General features: G+C 37.7%; 2 protein-coding genes across 2 annotated transcripts; one reads left to right on the plus strand and one right to left on the minus strand.

Annotated features, from left to right (window-relative positions):
* Positions 1-9,036: 9,036 nt before the first annotated feature.
* Positions 9,037-11,355, plus strand: LOC147568940 (Putative adipose-regulatory protein (Seipin)). Its single transcript, XM_086655375.1, has 2 exons — positions 9,037-9,685; positions 10,577-11,355. Exons 1-2 carry the CDS (start codon positions 9,071-9,073, stop codon positions 11,297-11,299), a joined length of 1,338 nt encoding a protein of 445 aa, XP_086511501.1. The 5' UTR covers positions 9,037-9,070; the 3' UTR covers positions 11,300-11,355.
* Positions 11,356-11,578: 223 nt separating this feature from the next.
* On the minus strand, positions 11,579-16,063 carry LOC147568941 (isopentenyl-diphosphate Delta-isomerase I-like). The gene is made up of 6 exons (XM_086655377.1): positions 15,385-16,063; positions 14,293-14,348; positions 13,167-13,258; positions 12,898-13,000; positions 12,666-12,803; positions 11,579-12,123 (listed from the first exon to the last, which is right to left on the minus strand). Exons 1-6 carry the CDS (start codon positions 15,672-15,674, stop codon positions 11,870-11,872), a joined length of 933 nt encoding a protein of 310 aa, XP_086511503.1. The 5' UTR covers positions 15,675-16,063; the 3' UTR covers positions 11,579-11,869.
* Positions 16,064-19,392: the final 3,329 nt, after the last annotated feature.

The following is a 19,392-nucleotide window of genomic DNA, read 5'->3' on the forward strand; positions in this document are numbered from 1 at the left end:
TTCTCTTTGACAGGTAGGCTATTTGTACAGCATTTCCAAAGGAAAATCTTTACTCGTGGTATCGTATTTAAGTTCCATATGAATTTCCATTCGAGGTTGTCCTGCATCACATTCATATTATATGATCGTAGGTGAAAATACATAGATTTTATTGTAAAATTACCTGACTTGGTGAGTGTCCATATCGGTTTATCTTCCTGGTTATTCTGCAGGTTTATGCTCAGGATTGCGCTGCATATATCATCATTAAAGCATTGATGTATCATCTGCATATTCCAATTGTTGTTAGTAATTAGTTGAGCCACCCATTGGATATTGACCCCCGAATGGTTAATTATGGGAGGAGGGTGATTCGGGATCCAGAAGTCCTTCCAAATGTTGATTTGAGTTCCTGTATTAATATTCCAGAAAATCAGGCTGTTAGTCATATCATAATATTTACCTATAGATTTCCACGGCCAGGAATGAGTGGTTTTGGGGAGGGAGGGCCTATGAGTATTCGGAAAATATTTGCTTTTGAGCACTTTGACCCAGATTGCCTTAGGATTATTAATAATACGCCATATGATTTTATGAAGAAAGGCTAAATTATCCAAGTGGGGTAGGCGTAATCCCAGCCCACCCTGATTTTTTGGTTTGCAAATAGCCGACCAGTTAATGGTATGGAAAGTTTTGGATTTTCCCCACCAGAAAGTCCTTTGGAGGGACTCAATGCTGTTACATATGCCCTTGGGAATGGCAAAGCACTGCATTTGGTATCGGGGAACGGCCGCTGCTATAGTTGAGATAACTACCGAGCGACCAGCTTGGGAGAGAAGATTGGATTGCCACTTAGCCAGCTTGTTTTTGATTTGGCTGAGAAGTGGTTGGAATGTAGCTTTTTTATTCTTACCAATGAAAAGATTTGTGCCCAGATATTTGTCACAAGTCGATGATTGGTGAACTTTAAGTTCACGAATAATCATACGCTTAAATTTTGGATGAGAGTTCTTGGAAAAAAAGATGGTGGATTTGGAATAGTTAATCATTTGACCCGAAGCATCACTAAATTCACGGAGTATAATCTTCAGGTTATGGATATTATCTAGAGAATTACGGCCGAAGATGATGCAGTCATCGGCGAAGAGGAGGTGATTTATGATGAGATCCGAATTAGCTACCGGGAAGCCAATGAATTGATGAGGACTGTTATTTTTGTCGAGGAGTCTACTGAGACCTTCCATAGCGATCGCAAAAAGAAAAGGCGATAGTGGATCGCCCTGCCTAATCCCCCTGCTAACATTGAAGGTGTTGCCGGGACGCCCATTAATCAGAACCGCCATGGAACTAGTGTTAAGACAGGAGTTGATAAGTCTAACCCATCCTTGACTAAAGCCCATTAGCACCATGATCTGCTCCAGATACTTCCATTCGATCCTATCAAAAGCTTTAGACATATCCAACTTGAGGCCAAAATAGCTCTTCGCTCCTTTGGTCTTTTTGAAGGAATGGATAAGTTCCTGGCTAATCATGATATTGTCAGTGATTTGCCTACCCGGGACATAGGCCGCTTGACACGGAGAGATAATATCAGGCAGAGTATTCTTCAACCTATTGGCAAGAATTTTAGTGATGATTTTGTAAGTAGTGTTCAGAAGACTGATAGGTCTATAATCAGCTGGAATTTGAGGGGTTTTGGTTTTTGGTATTAGGCAGATGTGAGTATGATTAGCCAACTCAGGGAGGGTAGCTTCTCTAAAGAAAGTGGCAACCATCTCATTTAGGTCCTCCTTGACTGTATCCCAGTTAGCTTGATAGAAAAGTGGAGGATAACCGTCTGGCCCAGGAGCAGCTCCGGATTTTAAAGAGAAAGTAGCTTTACGGATTTCCTCCAAGTTTGGGATCGTAGTGAGGGTATCATTTTGGACATTGGTTATCTGAGGGTTGAAACACTCAATAAGATTATTGGACATGTTGGAGCCCACCGAGGTCGAAATATTTTGGAGATGTGTTACAAAAACCTTGGCTATCTGGGAGTCATCATACGTCCAAGAGTTATCCTCCAGTTTAATTGAGTGAATTTGATTTTTCCGATTTCTCGTAGTGGCTTTAGCATGGAAATACTGAGTATTGCGGTCGCCAAGATTGATGTTGGCCACCCTAGATTTCTCTTTCCAAATGCTTTCTTGTTGAAGAAGAAGAGTCTCAATCTGATTGAAAGTCTCACAAAATTGATCCGCAGTCTGGATGGATTGGAGTTTCTGGGTGAGCTTTTTAATGTTGTTATCAATGTGACCAAAAATCTCTTTGTTCCACTTCGAGAGTTTAATGGCCAGCGAATTAAGTTTGGTTTGAATCTGACTAGGGATTGGACACCAGTTGTCTTTGATGAAATGGGCACAGTTAGGATGAGACAACCAGGTCCGAATGAATTTGAAAGGTTTCCGCCCCAGATTAGATTTAGGTTTAGTGGAGAGAAAAATGGGGTTATGATCTGAACCTAAGGTAGGCAAATGAGAGAGTTTGGAGTTAGGATAACAATTAAGCCAAGAAAAGTTAACTAAAGCTCTGTCCAGTCTCTCTTGAATAAAGTTGCCATTAAACTGTTTATTGGTCCAGGTAAAAGGGTTGCCCACATAGCCTACATCCTGCAGGCCCAAATTATTAATATTCTGCTTGTTTAGGTTAATATGGTTTTGCTGCACTTCTTTTCCCCCTAGTTTTTCTGAGTTGTCAAAGATACAGTTTAAGTCTCCTATTACTAACCAGGGTTTATGGGCATCCGGGGCTAATTGGGCCAAAATCTCCCATGGTTTGTTTTTGTCTTTACTATACGGGCTACCATAAAAGCCCGTGATGTAAAACATGTTATTATTGTCACTCAAGGTGCTTTGCACATGTATTATGTTATTGTCAGAGTAAATCACTTGAGTGTCAACATGAGTCGACCAATATAAGGCAAGGCCACCGGCTTTGTTTATCGGGTCAATAACATGCTTTTTGTACATGCTAGATAGGTTCAGAAGTTTATCTAGATTAGTGTTAATGCATTTGGTTTCCGACAAAAAGATAAAATCAGGGTTGTACTCTTTGATAAGACCACTAAGATGCTTACGATTGGCAAAGTTACCACACCCTCTGACATTCCAAGCCAGGACAGAGGGATCCATAATAAAGCAAGATCTGAGTGGTCCAGACAGACCGCCTACAACCCTAACAGACTCTAATCCTACTCCAATAACCCGCAAACAAAGTGACAGGACCACCAGAAATAGCCTCCTAATGTTAAGGGCACCAGAATATATAAAGGAAACAAAAGACAAGGCCCACCTAGCCTAGATAAAGCTAAAAGGAGACTAGAGACACCCTCCTCCAGAAAGTGCCGGGTGCCTCCAAGGGGATTAAACGCGCTAAGGCCCACTCCTCGGAAAAGAGGAAAATATCTAGAGGCGCTCTCCGCAAAAATGCTCAACCGGGACCTCACTGACCAAACAGAGAAGCCCTGATCAAGCCAACACTAAGGAAAGGAGAGCCACCGAGCCAACGACAATGGAGTCACTAGAAGCACCTCCCTAAAAGAGAGCAAGTACCCACCACACTACCCCTCCCGAAAGTCAAAAACCAAAGGGACAATCACAAGAAGAAGAAAGAAAAGGGAACAGAAGATCCACTAACACCAAATAAAACTAACTAAGTTAACCATATATAACATAAAGCAACAAAACACAAACAGCCCCAAAGAAAGACTGCAAAACAACCACAAGGAGCCCCTAAAAGCTAACAGCTCGCACACCACTGAGCACACACCACTGAGTCAATCTGATATCTCCCCTGCCAAAACAAAAGAAAAGGCACAAGATGCCCACCACACAGTCTAAGCCTCCCAAAACAAGGTCCCAACAGGACAGCAGCAAAAGAGATACAAAACAGACTCAGTACACCCAAAGCACAACCAACTAAACTGACAGGACTATCAAACAAGATAAAACTACTAGAAAATAAAAAAACAGACCCTAAAAACTACCACCACAACTACAAGGACTGAAAAGACTAACTAGGAAGAAGATCCTGAGAGGGTAGCTTCATCTCTTTCTCCTGCATTGGTAAGTTTATTTAAGCTGCGACTAAGAACCATCGATTCTTCAAGTAGTCTTCTAGCTTCCATATTGTCGAGCAATGTCCCCTCCTCTATAGAATCATCTCTGGATAAAATAGAATTACCATCAGATAAAAGCCCAGAGTTGTTTCTGATTCTCTTGCTAGGGACCTGAAAGAGTTGATGAGGTGGAATTACACCACTAGCAGGAGAGGGAGGAGGGGCAATGAGTTGAAGAGGTTCAGGCATGATTTGGTTAATATCTCCCATCTCTTCATCCATCTGTTCTTGGTCAGAATCTATATCCTCATCAGATAAATTCACCACAATAGGACAGCTATTGAGAGGATGCTCCAGAATTCTGCATAATTGACAAATTGCACCAGGGAACTTTTGATAGCTAATTTTAATCTCATGTTCACCATCAGAGAAGATAGGGTTAATGACAGCTAGAAGAGGAGCTCTGATATCGTACATGAAATGCACTCTAACTGTGTTGTTATTGACTCTCCCAAAGTTGCGAGGCTTTATGCTGATAATCTTACCCATACAGCTGAAAATGAAGTCGAAGTCTTCTTTATTTTGCAAAGCTTGAGGCACTTTGTATAAAGTGCATCTCATCGGCTCAAAAAACAGATCATCAGTTGCATCAGTAAGAGGGAACAACACTTCCTTTAGAACTAAAATCATTCCTCTTAATATCCATGGCCTACCAAAGTTCAGCGCATCTAGAACAAATTGACTCTTCGGCTTGATAATAAACGTATTCACTGGCCCTTCAGTAGGAAGGTAGTCACAATCCCGGAAGAACTTAGATTGGGGGTATAACATTTTCTTGATGAAAGATAGCCCAACATCATAAGGACAAACCCATCTGGCTATAAAACCTGCATCTATCGGATGGAGCTCTTGGTAAGGCAAACTTGTTATGCTTATATAGATTTATCCGTTTGGACGGTGGTTGTAAACCACTCATTGATATCTTGCGGTGGTAAGGCACCGACTTGATGATAACCACGTGGCATGGCCGTTAGAGAATAATCATCGACCATAATTGTATCTTCATCGTATCTTCTGACAATAACAGTTCGTATATATATGAAAAATGGATCTTTGAGGCTATATAGCATTCTGCACAACTGTCATTCTCTCAGACAGAGCAAAGCTCAAGGTGTCGAGCTTACTTCTGCAGACCTCCTTGCTATGTCTTCCGGTCAGAGAAGGGCTTAGGGGCAGAGTTTACTCGGTCCACCTCTCTGAATGCTCTTACGTCAGAGCGGGGTTTTTAGGTGTCTTAAAGACTCGTATTGACCTCCCATTTCTGTAGTTAGAGCTGGACTTAAGTGACACAGTTCGAGTCCACCCCCTAATGATGCTATGGGTCGATCAATCGGTGACTTCATAATTAGTCAAATTAGTCAAAATTGACCAATATTTAGCACAACTATAACCATACTCTTTACTCATTTGCCTAAATGCCTTATTACAACCTTTCAAGATAGTAAAAGAACTTCTATTATGCATACCAAACAATTAAAATCGCTTACTTATAGTTGTTTAATGATAGCAATAATCTTAACTCATAAGAAGCTAAATGTTACCGCATAAATAGTTGAACTTTATTTCTCAATATTGTAGTAAATTTCTTTAGAATTCTGAGTGCAATAATGTATCATTTTTTGTGCATAGTAAGAGTATTAAAGTACCTTTAGAAGTTCCCATTGTCTTTATTTTGGAAATCACAGGTATACGCACATTCATGTATAAAACATACAAAGAATCAATTTGAAGCTTTCTGTTGAAGCTTCAACCATTTGAGAGAAAACACAAAAAAAAAGTTGATAATGGACAGTAATGGTGCCCAGGCAGTGGTGGACGTGATGGTGGTAAAAACAAAATAGAAAAAGAAATCGAAAAATAAGAATATGTGAAACTAATCGTTAATTGATAGTTGATCGGTCGTCGTCCACGACTGATTTCAGGTCAGTAGAGAGAGGAAAATGAAAGGATAGAGTTACTTGAAAAGTTAAGGGTATTGATGGTTAAATTTTAGGGTCCACGGGTTTTAGGTCCAAAATAAAGTTCCAAAAGAGTTTAGGGCCCAATCTTTCCAGAAAATGGGTTTTTAGTCCTTTACCATTTTGGACACCTACCCCCTTTTATACAAAAGAAATTCCATCCATATCCCACTTAAATTCCCGATAATTTTTTTTAATGGCAGCCGGACCCGAATTTAAACGGCAGAAATTTAGCGTAATTTGGGGTTTTAATATACAAAATGTATCGTTCACTTTCTCTCTCTTACTTTCAGATTTGGAAAGAGTATATTTTCTCTCTCATCAAGTGTTCTTTCTTCTTCAACCGTCTGAATCAAAGCTTCAGGTGAAAAGGAAATAGCTACATTAAATCGTCACTTCTTTTTGAACCGTTTCAATCTCGAACCATCATCACTTTCAGGTGAAAAGTATTTATATTTGACTTTGCATGCTTATTTTTCGTTGTAATGAAGTTTGTTTCAGCATTTTGGAAGATTTTTAAGTTTTTTGTTGTTTATTTTCGATTTTGAGAGTTTAGGGTTTATGTTGGTTCATCGATTCTGTGTTATTTTTCATAAAATACGAGTTATGTATGATGAATAATACTTTTAGGGTTTTGTAGGTAGAATTTCTAATTTGATTTTACATATAATGTTCGAAACAGTAATAGTTTATAGCAAATGATTTTTTGTTTAACATTTAGACCATTTTATTTACTGAAATACATATAATTTTTTAGCAAGAACCTAATTTTTTTTTATGTGCAGGCGATTAAGAATGGCACCGAAGACAAAGAGTGCTGCAAAATCGACAAAGGATTAAACTCCAACAAGAAAAAGTCCAATGAAGCGGGAAAACAATACTGAAGAGGATGTGGGTAAGAAAAAATTGAAAACAAAATCACCATCAGTTAATGAAGTAATAGTTTTGTACATTCTGGATAATTTGTAATGAACATATGCATTAGTAAGATGATAGCTAATAAAAAATTGATGAAACAGTATGCATTCTTTGAATAGGAGTACTTGTATTTTGTTATAAATTATGCATAATTTGTTCAAAGAACATACCTCTCAGTCACCTTTCTCCTAGAAATATAAAGATGTTTCGACATTATTCATAGTTTGCATAATAAAAATTGTAAATCAATATAAATTATGCATAATTATTGTTTTATTATGTTAAATGTACATTTCTAACATATATAATTTACATAACAGGTAGGAGGAAGTTCTAACTCAAAGACAGCAAAGGGAAAACAGGGTTGGGGAAGAACTGTAGATATAGTGGGTGACCCTAAATTGATTCCAGATTCCAAAACAATTACTCAATTTAGATATACATTGAGTAAACTCATTGAACCAATCACTAGCTTTCTTAACTACATGACGGAAGAAATGAAAGAAGAAATCAACAAAACTCCATTTGCAAGACTATTTGATGCCCTGGCTAATGGGTTAATTGTCAACAATACGTATCATTTTGTAGGATGATTTTAGTATTATCTTCTTCCCTACGTTGGATGATTCTGTAGGAATTTCCATCAGTAACAGCTAAACTACAAACACAAAATGTAAATAATTGCCAACAATACGTATCATTTGTGAAAAACAACAACGTAAAATGTGTTAAAATATATATAATGTTTAATAAAATTCATCGTGTGTTCGATAAAAATAGAACTTTAGTTTGAATAAGACGACCACTGTTATGTGAATAATATGTGTTATGTGTAATAAAATACACATAATGTTTGGTAAAATTATTATAATTTAAAATCTGTTACAATCGAATGGTGCGGAAACCTTCATCTGGTTCAAAAAATTATACGGAAATATTCATCTAGTTACAGCAGAGGTTCTAACAATCAAAATCTAAAACCTAGAACTAATGAAAAGTAACAAAAACATAGAGACAACGATATCATAATCGAAGATAATGAATTGTAAACACGGATTTAACAATGATGAAAAAACAGGTCATGAATCTTAGAGAGAGAAAATTTATAATGATGAAGATGTTTAAAGATGATGCAGATAAATGAAAGTTCAAACGAAGTAGATGAAGTCGATTGCAATTAAAATCATGGATATGTTTAAAGATGATGATGAAGAACATTAAACAGAAAGATGAATCGTGATACTTTAACCATTATAAGCAGCTGTTATTCTTCTCATGAATACGAACCTAATTATTTGAGGATGGAATTCGAAAGAAACGATGGTGGATTGCGTCGGTGAAATAGATTGGAAGAAGCTTGAAGTCTTCAAAAATAGAGAATGAATAATGATTTCTTAATCATAAAAGAGTTTCGATTTTAGAGAGGGGAAATAAAGGATTTGGGTTTCGATTTTAGAGAGAATAAAGAGTTTCTGTAATGTGGGAGGAGATAGGAGAGAGGAAAAAGAAGATAAAAAAAAGAAATAGAATATTTGGCGATTTATATTCAAAAGAAGGTATTGTCTTATATACAAGGTCATTATGGGTATTATAATTTAATACAAAACCTGAGATATATGTTTTCTATGGAGATGGACCCAATCGGACTAGATTTCTATTTATATTAATAATTTGGTTTAATATTTCATATTAGGATTATAGTGAACTAAAAGTGTGTTTTGGGTAGCTTTTGGGACCCTAAACTCAAAAATTATAAATTGTACTAACAAAAACATAGTCTGGAGTCTGGACAGATTAAAACGCTTTCCATCCACAAATATAAGACCCAAAATTTCAAATGGGCACAAATTAGGTGTCAAATTGGAATGGACCCCAAAAGATATACATAAACGGGTAAGGTATCTTCACCCACATTTCAAGTAACTCAACAGTAACACACTCTTATTAACTCCTGGTTTAAACACGTGTCAAATACCCAGACTACCTCGACGCCACCTCTCACTCTCCCTCTTCATGCAACCAACAAAACCCTACAGAAAGATTATTCGAAACAAAAACCATGGAACCTCATCCAACCAAACACCCCAGGCGCACAATAGCCACCACCACCACCACCTTCTCTCCGCAACCACCACCGTCCAAGGAGGAGGAAACGGCGGAGGAGGATAACTTTCTGATCCCAAAACCAGCTGAATGGTTGATTAAACTCATATCCTACCAAGCAGAATTCATCTATTTAAGTCTCTCTTCACCTTTCTTTTCTTTTCTCTCTCTAGCTTCTGACTCTCTCCACCGTGCTGACGTGGCCAGAGAGAAAACTGAAGATGTCGTTGATGCTGCTAGCCGTGTCCCTTCCCGTGTCGCTGAAAGTGGTGAAATTTTGTTTAAGAGAATCGGGTTCGGGTTATTAGGTGCGGTTTATGTGGGTTTTGTTTTGGTTGCTTTAATGGGTATTTCTGTTGCAATTGGAGTCGGGTTGGTTCGGGTATGGGTTGAAGAACCTGTAATGTTGAGAGAATATGTTCATTTTGATTATACTGAACCTCATCCGACGGCTGTCTTCTCATTTGGTGGTGGGAAGAAGAGAGTTGTTCCTGTGGGCCATACTTATTATGTTTCTTTGGTTATGCTGATGCCTGAATCGGATTATAACCGTCAGATTGGTGTTTTTCAGGTACATCCAAAGGCCCTTAATTTTTTTTTTTTTAGTAGACTATTCTCACGCGCCCCTTGATGGTAGGGTGGTTAGTCTAACACGTGTTTTTTTGAGTGATGTGGAGCACGTGCGGTTTTTAAGTCTAACACGTGCCCCCTAGCTTTGACACCATGTTAAGTTTGTGGTCATCAAACTCAAAAACAATAGGCGATGAGGGGAGAGGACCTAGACATTATATTCTTGCTGACTAATTCTCCCATGTGAGACTATTCTCACACATTCAATATACGATGAAAGACACTAAATTCAAGACATGTAAATATCCTAGAATTCGTGGGGCTTTCGGTTCTTGACATTGAAGTCTTGAAAAATATCAATAGACATTTTGTCCTAGAGAGTTAATCCACTACCCCACCCATTACTGTGACTATTAACCGGAGTACGAATCCACTCAGTGTGAGTGTGACTTTGTTTGTCGTTTCAGGATGACGTGTTTTGGTGAAGGCACAATCATACCATTTTGACAATCCCAATTCAGGGTTCTTTCCTGTCTATTAACCCACTTGGACTCGTCAAATGCACACGTCTGGTAAAAATGATATTTGTTATTTCAACTGCACACGACCTAACGTATCTCCAGTCAGATTTCATAACTGAATTTGTAAAACAAACATCACCACAGTCTAGCATGCATGACTTAATGTTGCAAGCCGACAATGAAACGGAGCCATGTTAAATTTTTCCTTAATGTATTAAGTAGACAAGTGTAGCTAGGCCCTTCTTTTTCTTTTTTCCTTGTGTACTTTTAATCTTGTTGCTTATTTGTTATGTAACTTCCCTTGAACTCTTTAGATCATCCTTTTTCGATTCAATTTTAGAATTCATATAGATTTTTCGTCAATGGATCAGGTTACATCAGAGATCATCTCAACGAACGGAAAAATCGTAGCAACATCAAGCCAACCTTGTATGTTACGGTTTAGAAGCTTACCGGTACGACTAGCGCGTACATTTCTTGCAAGTATTCCACTCTTACTAGGAATATCAAGTGAGACCCAAAAACTGATTGTTCCATTACTAAACCACAAGGAGGGAAATCCCCCCACGGTAGCAGTCAGAGTAAAACTCCAACCTAGGGCTGGAACTTCATCCCTACCAGAGTTATATGTAGCTGAAATCCTCATGAACTCACACCTTCCTTGGAGAAAAGATACGGTACATAATTGGAAATGGACATTTTACGTTTGGACTTCTTTATACGTGTATATTATGCTCTTGATCATCATTTTATGTTGTTGTAAGCAAGTTTTTTTTCCGACATCAAGAAGAACGAGTCGGAGAGACGTTGCTAGTAATCTGGCTCGTCGAAGAAATGGGCTGTCAGAAATTGCGAGAAAAAGGGTTGTCGAGGAGAGAGAGGGAGAAGTGACTGATCTGGCGAAGAAATGGGAGAAGATTAGAAGGAAGAGAAAGGCATTATTTTCAGATGAAATGTTTACTGAAACAGTTGGTTCATCTGCATCCAGTGTTACTAATTTTACGAGGGAAGATGACGTGGTGATAGGTAGTCATGAAGTTGTTGATGATTCAGGTGGGTTTGCAGATGAGGAATCTGTTTGTTTTGGTGGTTGATATTGTAACTCATCCTCTTTTTTGTTAGTGAAAATGTTGGTGGTTCAAAATTGATCTGTTTGTGTGTCTTCTTGGAACCTATCCTTCGTGTTTTACTAGTTTGAGGAAGGCTATATATGTGTACAAACCACCACCACCACCATTAGCATGAACAAGTTGCGATTTACCCAAATTCAAAGAGGCCCCATGGCATATCAACTGGCCAAAGTTAACATGTTAGAATCAACTTAAACACAAGTTATGTTTGTGCTATAGAGATCTGAATCTGAGTCATATATATGTGCAATACCTCTAGTTCTTCAGTAAAATAGGTCTTAAAACAAAGTTTGTTCTCATATCCAGAATTCAAACTATACAAATAGGAGCGCATTGAAATATGCCAAGGCCTAAAATTGCCCTAACCACCACAACAGAATACATAATATGTATATGATTTACCAGTTGTAAGGCCTTGCATTTTGGGGCCAAACCTAAGTTATTCAAGTGAGAATATTATATGTAGAAGTTGAGTTCACTGCGAATGCTCTGAGAACAGGAAAAACCTGATAAATTATTTACCTAGAGGTGTTTCTAGGTCAACTTGTGAATGGTCTTCATGTCTACAACTTCATCAAGTTTCCCTTGTTCGACATGGTCCCACCATTTGAATAAGAAGTTATCCACGACTAGCCTGAACCAAGGAGATAGTTTGATACCATCTTCACCAGCATCTGCCTTCCTTAATATCTCTCTTAGTTGATCTCGATTTACATATTTAACATCGGCGACTTCATCTGGGTTTGGCTGCATTTTCACGTCTCGGACGATGAAAAGTAGATAATCCACTGCAAGGGGAAAACAGCATCAGAAGTCTATTTAGGCAATGTTATAAATTGAAAACCGAACTGAAGAAAGAAATTTCATTTCTTGATTGGTCTACTACAAGTAGATATTTAGCAAGTTAGCTTTTGAACCCTAGAGAACATAATATTGACATGTTGTTGGCTTGTTGCAACCTAAGGCAACACATCCCAACTATGAAAACCGAGCAAAGTACTTGTCACTTACGAAATAGTTCGGTTTGGTTTTATTTCGTCCCCCCCCCCCCCCCCCCCCCCCCCCATTTCACTAGTCATTTGATGCGGGTCACGACTTGGTTTGAGAAGAAAAATGTAGCACTGAGCTTCAACTCAACACCACCCGACCCCCTCTAAAGGGCTACATATAAAGCTGTTCTCTTAACAGGTTTTGACTCCAGGTATTTTGGAGGCCAGTACATATCAAACTTGTCCACTTTATATGGTGACCTAAATCCTATGCTTGTCTAATCTACCAGTGATGCAAATAACATAAATATAGAAAAATGAGTTCAGATAGTCATCATTACATTCATGTTCTCCCCACTTGCCATCAGAAGGAGCTTTGTAGAGGATCCTGCCAAGGGGGGTGAACTCGTCAACTGGCAAATCTTCTGGAGGTATACCCAGTTCATCCAATAGCTTCCTCTGAGCAGCATTCCTTACACCTTCAGAAAAACAAAATACCAAAACAATAACTATTGAATGAAGAAGGAACCAGAAACTCAAAATAGCTCTTATGTATGAACGAGAAGTAAATACCTAAGAAGTTCTCCTCTATAAGCTCGGAGTCACGGTAGAGAGGATGGCTGCAACAGGTATTCGTCCAAACCAAGGGGAAAGTTACCTTTGTAGCAGATCGTTGCTGTTCAATAAATAGAGGGAAGACAGAAAATGAAAGACAGAAATAATAGAAAAGGAAAGACAGAAAATGTCAACATAAGGTAGATTGCATACCCATATGAACGAATAAGTCAATAACAATATTAAAGTTCATTAGATATTTTTTAGGAGGAGAAGTTTAGACATGCCTGGAGAAGCAACTCATATTTTGGGTTAAATAGAAAGACACTAAAAGCTCGGTGCAGCAGGTTCTCAGATTCTATCTTTTCCATTAAATGACCTACACAATATGAAAGTAATTAGATATTGATGTGAAAACCAAAGTATGCCAACAAGAAACAGATAAAAATTTCACATATAGAGCTTAGATTCTTAAAAGTTTGATGACAAGGAAGATATGGTTAAAGCAACAGTTTTACAAGAAAATCAGAAACTCTATCCACTGATATTGTATCGTATGACAGATTCTACTTCCCATTTTTGGTTCTTAAGCAATCCAGTACTCCGAAGCTAGGTCTACCTAAATCGCCAGCCATACATACCCCGTACTGTGTATCACAACACAATATATGGAGCAGTCCACATTCCAGACAACATTGAAAAGTATAACATCCACGTTTTAGATGTGAAAATAAACTTAAACGACAACTGCTTGTATATGAGACTCATGGACAAAGAACCCGGGTCTCCGGGAGTAGGAAATGCCCAAAGTGAAATCTTCCTTCTATTCACACAGCTAATAATGGGCGAACTGGTCAGAAAAACACCTCAGAGTTTTGGACAAATTAATTATGGACAAATTTTATTACTTCGAATTGTGAGAAATACATCAAATTAATGACAGAAAACTCAAGGAGTGGATAAGGACAGCAACTCCTCAACGCAGTAAGAGAGTTTTCGCAGAGAAAGGCTTTGTAGTTCAATTAATTTTACTCTAACAAGCACGAACAGCTAAAATTTAGATAGGATATGGGAAAACCAGTGATACAGAATGGCACAAAAATAAGTTTACATTTTTCCGTTTGAAAATGAAGCTCCGTGTTTACTTCAACGCAACCCGACAAATGACAAAAGGAGCAAAGATATGATTTCTGGACTCATCATAAGTTTTAGAGTTTATTGACTCTCTTCTTTCAAGTTTGATTTGTATTTTTAGTTTTCATGTTGTCAATTGTCAAGGTTATAAAGGATGGCATTTAGTTACAAAATCACAATTATCCAGAAGTTGGCTGCATGAATACATTATGCATATGAACAGCACGATTCAAAAAATCTCAGGTCAATGTGGATTTTGAATTTTGGAACTTTACTTACAGTTGTACTTAGAATCATGCCCAACCACATTGTCGTTCTCATCCACGAGAATGCACCTGGATAATAGGGTAGAATGTTATACAATATACAGGACTTGAGTCATATAAGGCAAGAAACTAATGCTAAGAACATATTTGTCCTTAGCGAATGATACAGTAACTACACATTTATTTAGGCTGAAATCAATAAAGAAAATCAATTGTCCTCCAATTTAATCAGGTCACAAATAAAATATTCAAGACCATCATCTATTAAGAAGCTGAAATAGTTATTCTCTTGTAAAGAAAACCTTTAATGGACAGTTTGTTTGAGCTTTCCAAGAAATAGAATATCCTAACATGAATTTATGCACGAGATAGAGGTTGAACCTTAAGCTGCTTACCGTTTCTATGTAAAACATGATAAATGCCTAGTCGACACCGACTCACATCCATCTACAAATTATAACGGGTTCGTATCACTCGGTATCGTCAGGCATCTTGATTGAGGATCAGATGTAGCAGAGGCTACATTTGGGTAATCAGCCTTACAGAGTGGGCGAGGTGGAGGAAAGCATTTGTCACCCCGACAATAACAAGAAACCAGCCACAAGAGTAAAGATACTGGAAATGCAACCTTTAGAGAATGACAATTGTGGATTGTGATGGCATTTTAGAGTCACAATTTGCATCTTGAACGATGATGGCAATCGTTGATGGAAAATGGGACTCTACCCGACCACAATCCCGGCTGAATCCCGGTCTAGGAATGTGGTTGGATAGGATTTAGAGAGGAAACGGATTGTGGCCCGGCAGACTATTTGTTCGTTGATTGTGTACGGATTCTTGGGAAACCTTGCCCACTGAACAAGCTTTAAGGACGAGTCGTGCCCGTGGATTCATAATCCACAAAATTAGGTTAATGGGAAGAAAAAAAAACCTAAGTTTCCCCCATTAACCTCTATTGCTAATTACTTAAGATCTTCACAAATCATTAACAATTGAACATTAAAGCGAATGAAGAGACCTATAACCCCAAAAACTTAATCAAAATATGATTTTCAACTAATCTAATCAAGAATATGAATGATACGAAGTGAGAAAGAAAACTTACTCGTCTTCGAACATGAGACGTTTCTGAACAGCATCCATGGTGGAATCAGTAATTTCTCCCATCGTATTCGCAACTGATGATGATGATGAAATTAAACGAGATGATGAGAAACGTCCGGTTTTACCGTATTTAGGAGAGATTTTCGTAGAGGTAGTAGAGAGAGAAAATGATGAAGTCAAGAGAAAATGACGATTGAGAGGAGGTTTGACAATAGTAGTAGTAGTAGTAGTAGTAGCAGAAGAAAGAGCTGCTATGATTATTGATCTGGTTGTTGTTGAGATCGCCGACATTTAACGCTACCCTAAAATGATTCCCTTCTCCCACTATCTCTTACTATTTATCAAAAAAGGGATTCGATCAACAAATAGACTTCCCTCTTCTTCTTCTTCTTCTTCTTCAGAATTTGTAACGGGTTTGTCTTTGAGGTGGTGTGTGTGTGTGTGAGCGTGAGTGTGTGACCGTGAGGGTAGAGAGAGAAAGTAAGAGAAGCAGCTGTATAGCCTTGTGGAGCTAGAGTGATTGGACGTGTGTCAAGTGGGACCCATCTTAGAAAATGGTGTTATAGGCCGAAATTAAACACTTGATCATTTGTGTAATTGTGTGGCCGAGGCTTCAATATCACACGAGTTTCTAGTTTAAGAGCATCTCCAATGCAACACTCAAACTCTAAATTTAGAGTGTCATATAGGACTTTTTAGAATGTTTCTTTAAATTTCATCTCTAATGCAAAACTCAACATGAATCTCTAAAGTGATGTGTCAAAATTTATTTTAGAGATCCTTAAGAGGACACTCTAAATTTAGAGTGTCCTTTTGAGATTCTCTAAGTGCCACATAAGCAAATCCATAAGTTTTAAACCAAAATATAAGTTTTTAGAGTTTTTTCTCGAGTGTTACATTGGTAAAGGTTTTGCAATAGAGTGTCTCATTAAAATGGCCAAATAGGAAAGAGGTCATTTAGAAATCTATTTTTCACACTTGACACATGAGATTTTTTGAATTTTTGTTGAGTCTTGCATTGGAGATGCTCTAATGCAATTGGGAAGACACAAGAGTTTGACACTTGGCTAGCCAACAAAATTTGAGTTAGATAAAAGAATTAATGGTGTACACTAGAGTTTATGATTCTAAAAGAGAATTATTAAGACACAAGTCGTCCCATACAAGATCCAGTGTTTATTAATCTATGTATCCATCTCCTTCAACAAAAAAAGAAATTCAGGTATCCATCAATCAAAACTGTCGACAAAAAAAAAGTATGGATCGATTATACAAAGATTACTTAGCAATTTCATAAGAGGAGTTTCAACAAAAAAAATTCATACGAGGAACAATATTGTTTGAACCTACCAAATAGTATGAACTATTGTGTCTTATCAATTATTTTTGTAAGGTGAGATTGTACTTGAGTTTTCAAAATATCAAATTTATCTTGATATAACCGATGTTTAAATTTGGGTGTGTGATTTGGGGAAATTAAAAAAAAATTCGGAGTATAAAATTTTGAGTAGAAACAAATTTTTTTTGTTTCTTCCAAACACTTATTTTTTCAACTTCTTCCCTCTTCTTCTTCTCCCACTTTCACCATAAACTCCGGCGACGTTCATTGTAAATCCGACGACTTTCGCTGTAAACTCCAGCGTCCTTCATCCGACAACACTTTTTTTTCTCTCTGTCTCTCTTCTCCATCTCTTCTCTCTCTCTCATCTCTATATATCTCCAGCGAAGGGGAGGAACCCCTTCGCCGGAACCCTTGTTTCCAGACGAAACCGATCTGGTTTCGTCTGGAAACCAGACCAGATGAGAACGAGAAGAGAGAGAGAGAGAGAGATTGAGGAGAGAGAGTGAAGGGAGAGAGAGTGAAGGGAGAGAGAGTGAAGAGATAGACAGAAGAAAGAGAGAGAGAGAAAGAGAGAGAGCGAAAAGAGATAAGAATCTGGCCGGCGACATTTTGTCGGCGATGCTAAGGGTGTGTTTGGTTATTGTTTTTTTTGGTTTTCACCTTTTCCCCTCGCAACTAGTCTTGTTTCCCCAAAACACCAACCTTTAATTTGTGACTTACATGATCTTTTTATTTTTGTAATATTGTACTCCTTTCACTTCATGTTGTCTTTACTTTTGTAAGTTTCATGTTGTTATATACTTTAGTAAATCCTTGTTGTACTCAAAGGAGTCAAAACTATCAAAACTATGTAATGCATTGGATTGTGTTCCTTCATATGAATGAAAATTCTGGTTTGTTTAAAAAACGGATGATTATTTCAACAAGAAAAAAAATTGATGCTTTTGTTCAATTTCATGTGCATTAAAGTATCAACACCTCTCAACAAAAAAAAAAAAAGTATCAACACATGATGCTAAATTGTTAGTAGAAGAGCGAGATGACTCCTTATTGAGACCAAGTCAGCCCCAACGTGGTCAGTCTCTAATGAAACTTCCATCAATTTACATAATGTGCTGTAGGGTTGACAATTTAAGTCATTGCATTGCTGGCACAATACTAAAACATGGTATGCAAAATCACCATAGTGTAAAAATATCTTTTCTTTTTTGTTGAATTGAACAACTTGATTTTGCACCTGAAAATTTATTATATTGTTATATTCAAGTGCAAAAAAAGTTAAGACATGGCAAAATTATGAGATTTTAGAACATTTGGGTTGCGACCAAACTTCAGGCAACTTTATTGACACGCATAATTACCAACTGTCTTCGGATTTTGCTTTTCTATAGACAAAGAGTTAGTTTGTTAGTTTAAATGCCAAGATTATCCTTCAAATTTCTATAACCAGGCATAGACTATTTACATCCCAAAGTCTATCTTATGTAGTCACAAGTTACAAGAACTAAAAGAACATTGTTCGTTAGAGGAAGAGTTGTTTTTTTTTCTGAAACAATAAGAGTTGTTCTTTAGGTGGCCAAAACAATTTGTTGAACAATACATGGCCACAACGAGAATGGCGATTTCTGAGGCTGTTGGTTTCGGTGTATCGATTCAACGAGTTGACTCAGCGAGTCTATAACCGAATCACTGGTGAAACTGGTTACTACTTTGATTTTATTTGTAAATTAATCAAAAACACTTTCTTTCCAAATTAATGGAGAAAAACTAAGGAATAAAAAAACTCAATATCTTTCGTATTTCTAACCGATAATGTCTGTTATCCAGAACAGATGATTCGTAGTCGAATCTCACTATCGATTTAAGATCGGAAAGAGGAATTGTATCCTTCTGTGTTTATTGATTTATTACTTTAAGAAATCAACATACTTCTGATTCGGAAAATCAGAATGTCTTTGATTAAGAAATCAAATAGACTAAAAAGAAAAAGAAAAATCGGAGGATAAGAAGAAGAATAATTTTTTTAATCGAGGCGAGGTATTCCTCTTTCCTTAAGACAATTGACGCCCTGTATAGTACCAAACAGTTACCGGCGTTTGTCTCCCAGGATACAACGATTAACCTTTCGATTCAATGGTACTTCGAATCAGAAAGCAGTCGAACTTGAAAGTATACTAACCTCTGACTTAATGCAAATGGACCAAACTTCTTGCTTATGAAACTCCTTGAAAACTCTGCTAAATCTTTCTCTTAAACACTCTAATATGATCTTCTAACAATGCTTGACACTCTGGAAAAAACGGATTGAAATTTGGAGTTGATTTGGGTCCTATAAATAGGTCGAATAGATGCATTCATAAGGGACACTTCTGTTGGGTTTTAGGGACGCATCTGTTGGAAAGTAAAGTGACAGGTCACTTCTTTAGCAACAGACGTGTCGGCTGGGATTTGGGCCGTCAGATCTCGCTCAAAAGCGCGGAGGAAACGCCCTCCGTTAGATCTGATTGACTTATACCGAAAGTTGCCTGAAATCTAAGAAGATCAGCCGTTGGATGGAGTTTCGGGTTTATCCCACTTCGTGCCCGACACGGACCTAACGCCATCCATTGGATCTGACCTTTAGCGCGGAGAGAACGCCAACCGTCAGATCTGGACGTGTTCCCTTTG

Source organism: Eschscholzia californica, unplaced genomic scaffold, assembly GCF_041429995.1.
Source record: "Eschscholzia californica isolate CP2 unplaced genomic scaffold, dmEscCali1.0.p SCAF_1, whole genome shotgun sequence".
Classification (NCBI taxonomy): domain Eukaryota; kingdom Viridiplantae; phylum Streptophyta; class Magnoliopsida; order Ranunculales; family Papaveraceae; genus Eschscholzia; species Eschscholzia californica.

Bases quoted from the DNA above. Each gene is read 5' to 3' on its own strand.
- LOC147568941 (XM_086655377.1), bottom strand. From the start codon at position 15,674: ATGTCGGCGATCTCAACAACAACCAGATCAATAATCATAGCAGCTCTT. The intron at 13,001-13,166 runs GCATGTCTAAAC...TTTATTGAACAG, and splicing joins AATATGAGTTGCTTCTCCAG to CAACGATCTGCTACAAAGGT. The intron at 12,124-12,665 runs GTAATGATGACT...TTCCCCTTGCAG, and splicing joins CAAGTGGGGAGAACATGAAT to TGGATTATCTACTTTTCATC.
- LOC147568940 (XM_086655375.1), top strand. From the start codon at position 9,071: ATGGAACCTCATCCAACCAAACACCCCAGGCGCACAATAGCCACCACC. The intron at 9,686-10,576 runs GTACATCCAAAG...TCAATGGATCAG, and splicing joins GTCAGATTGGTGTTTTTCAG to GTTACATCAGAGATCATCTC.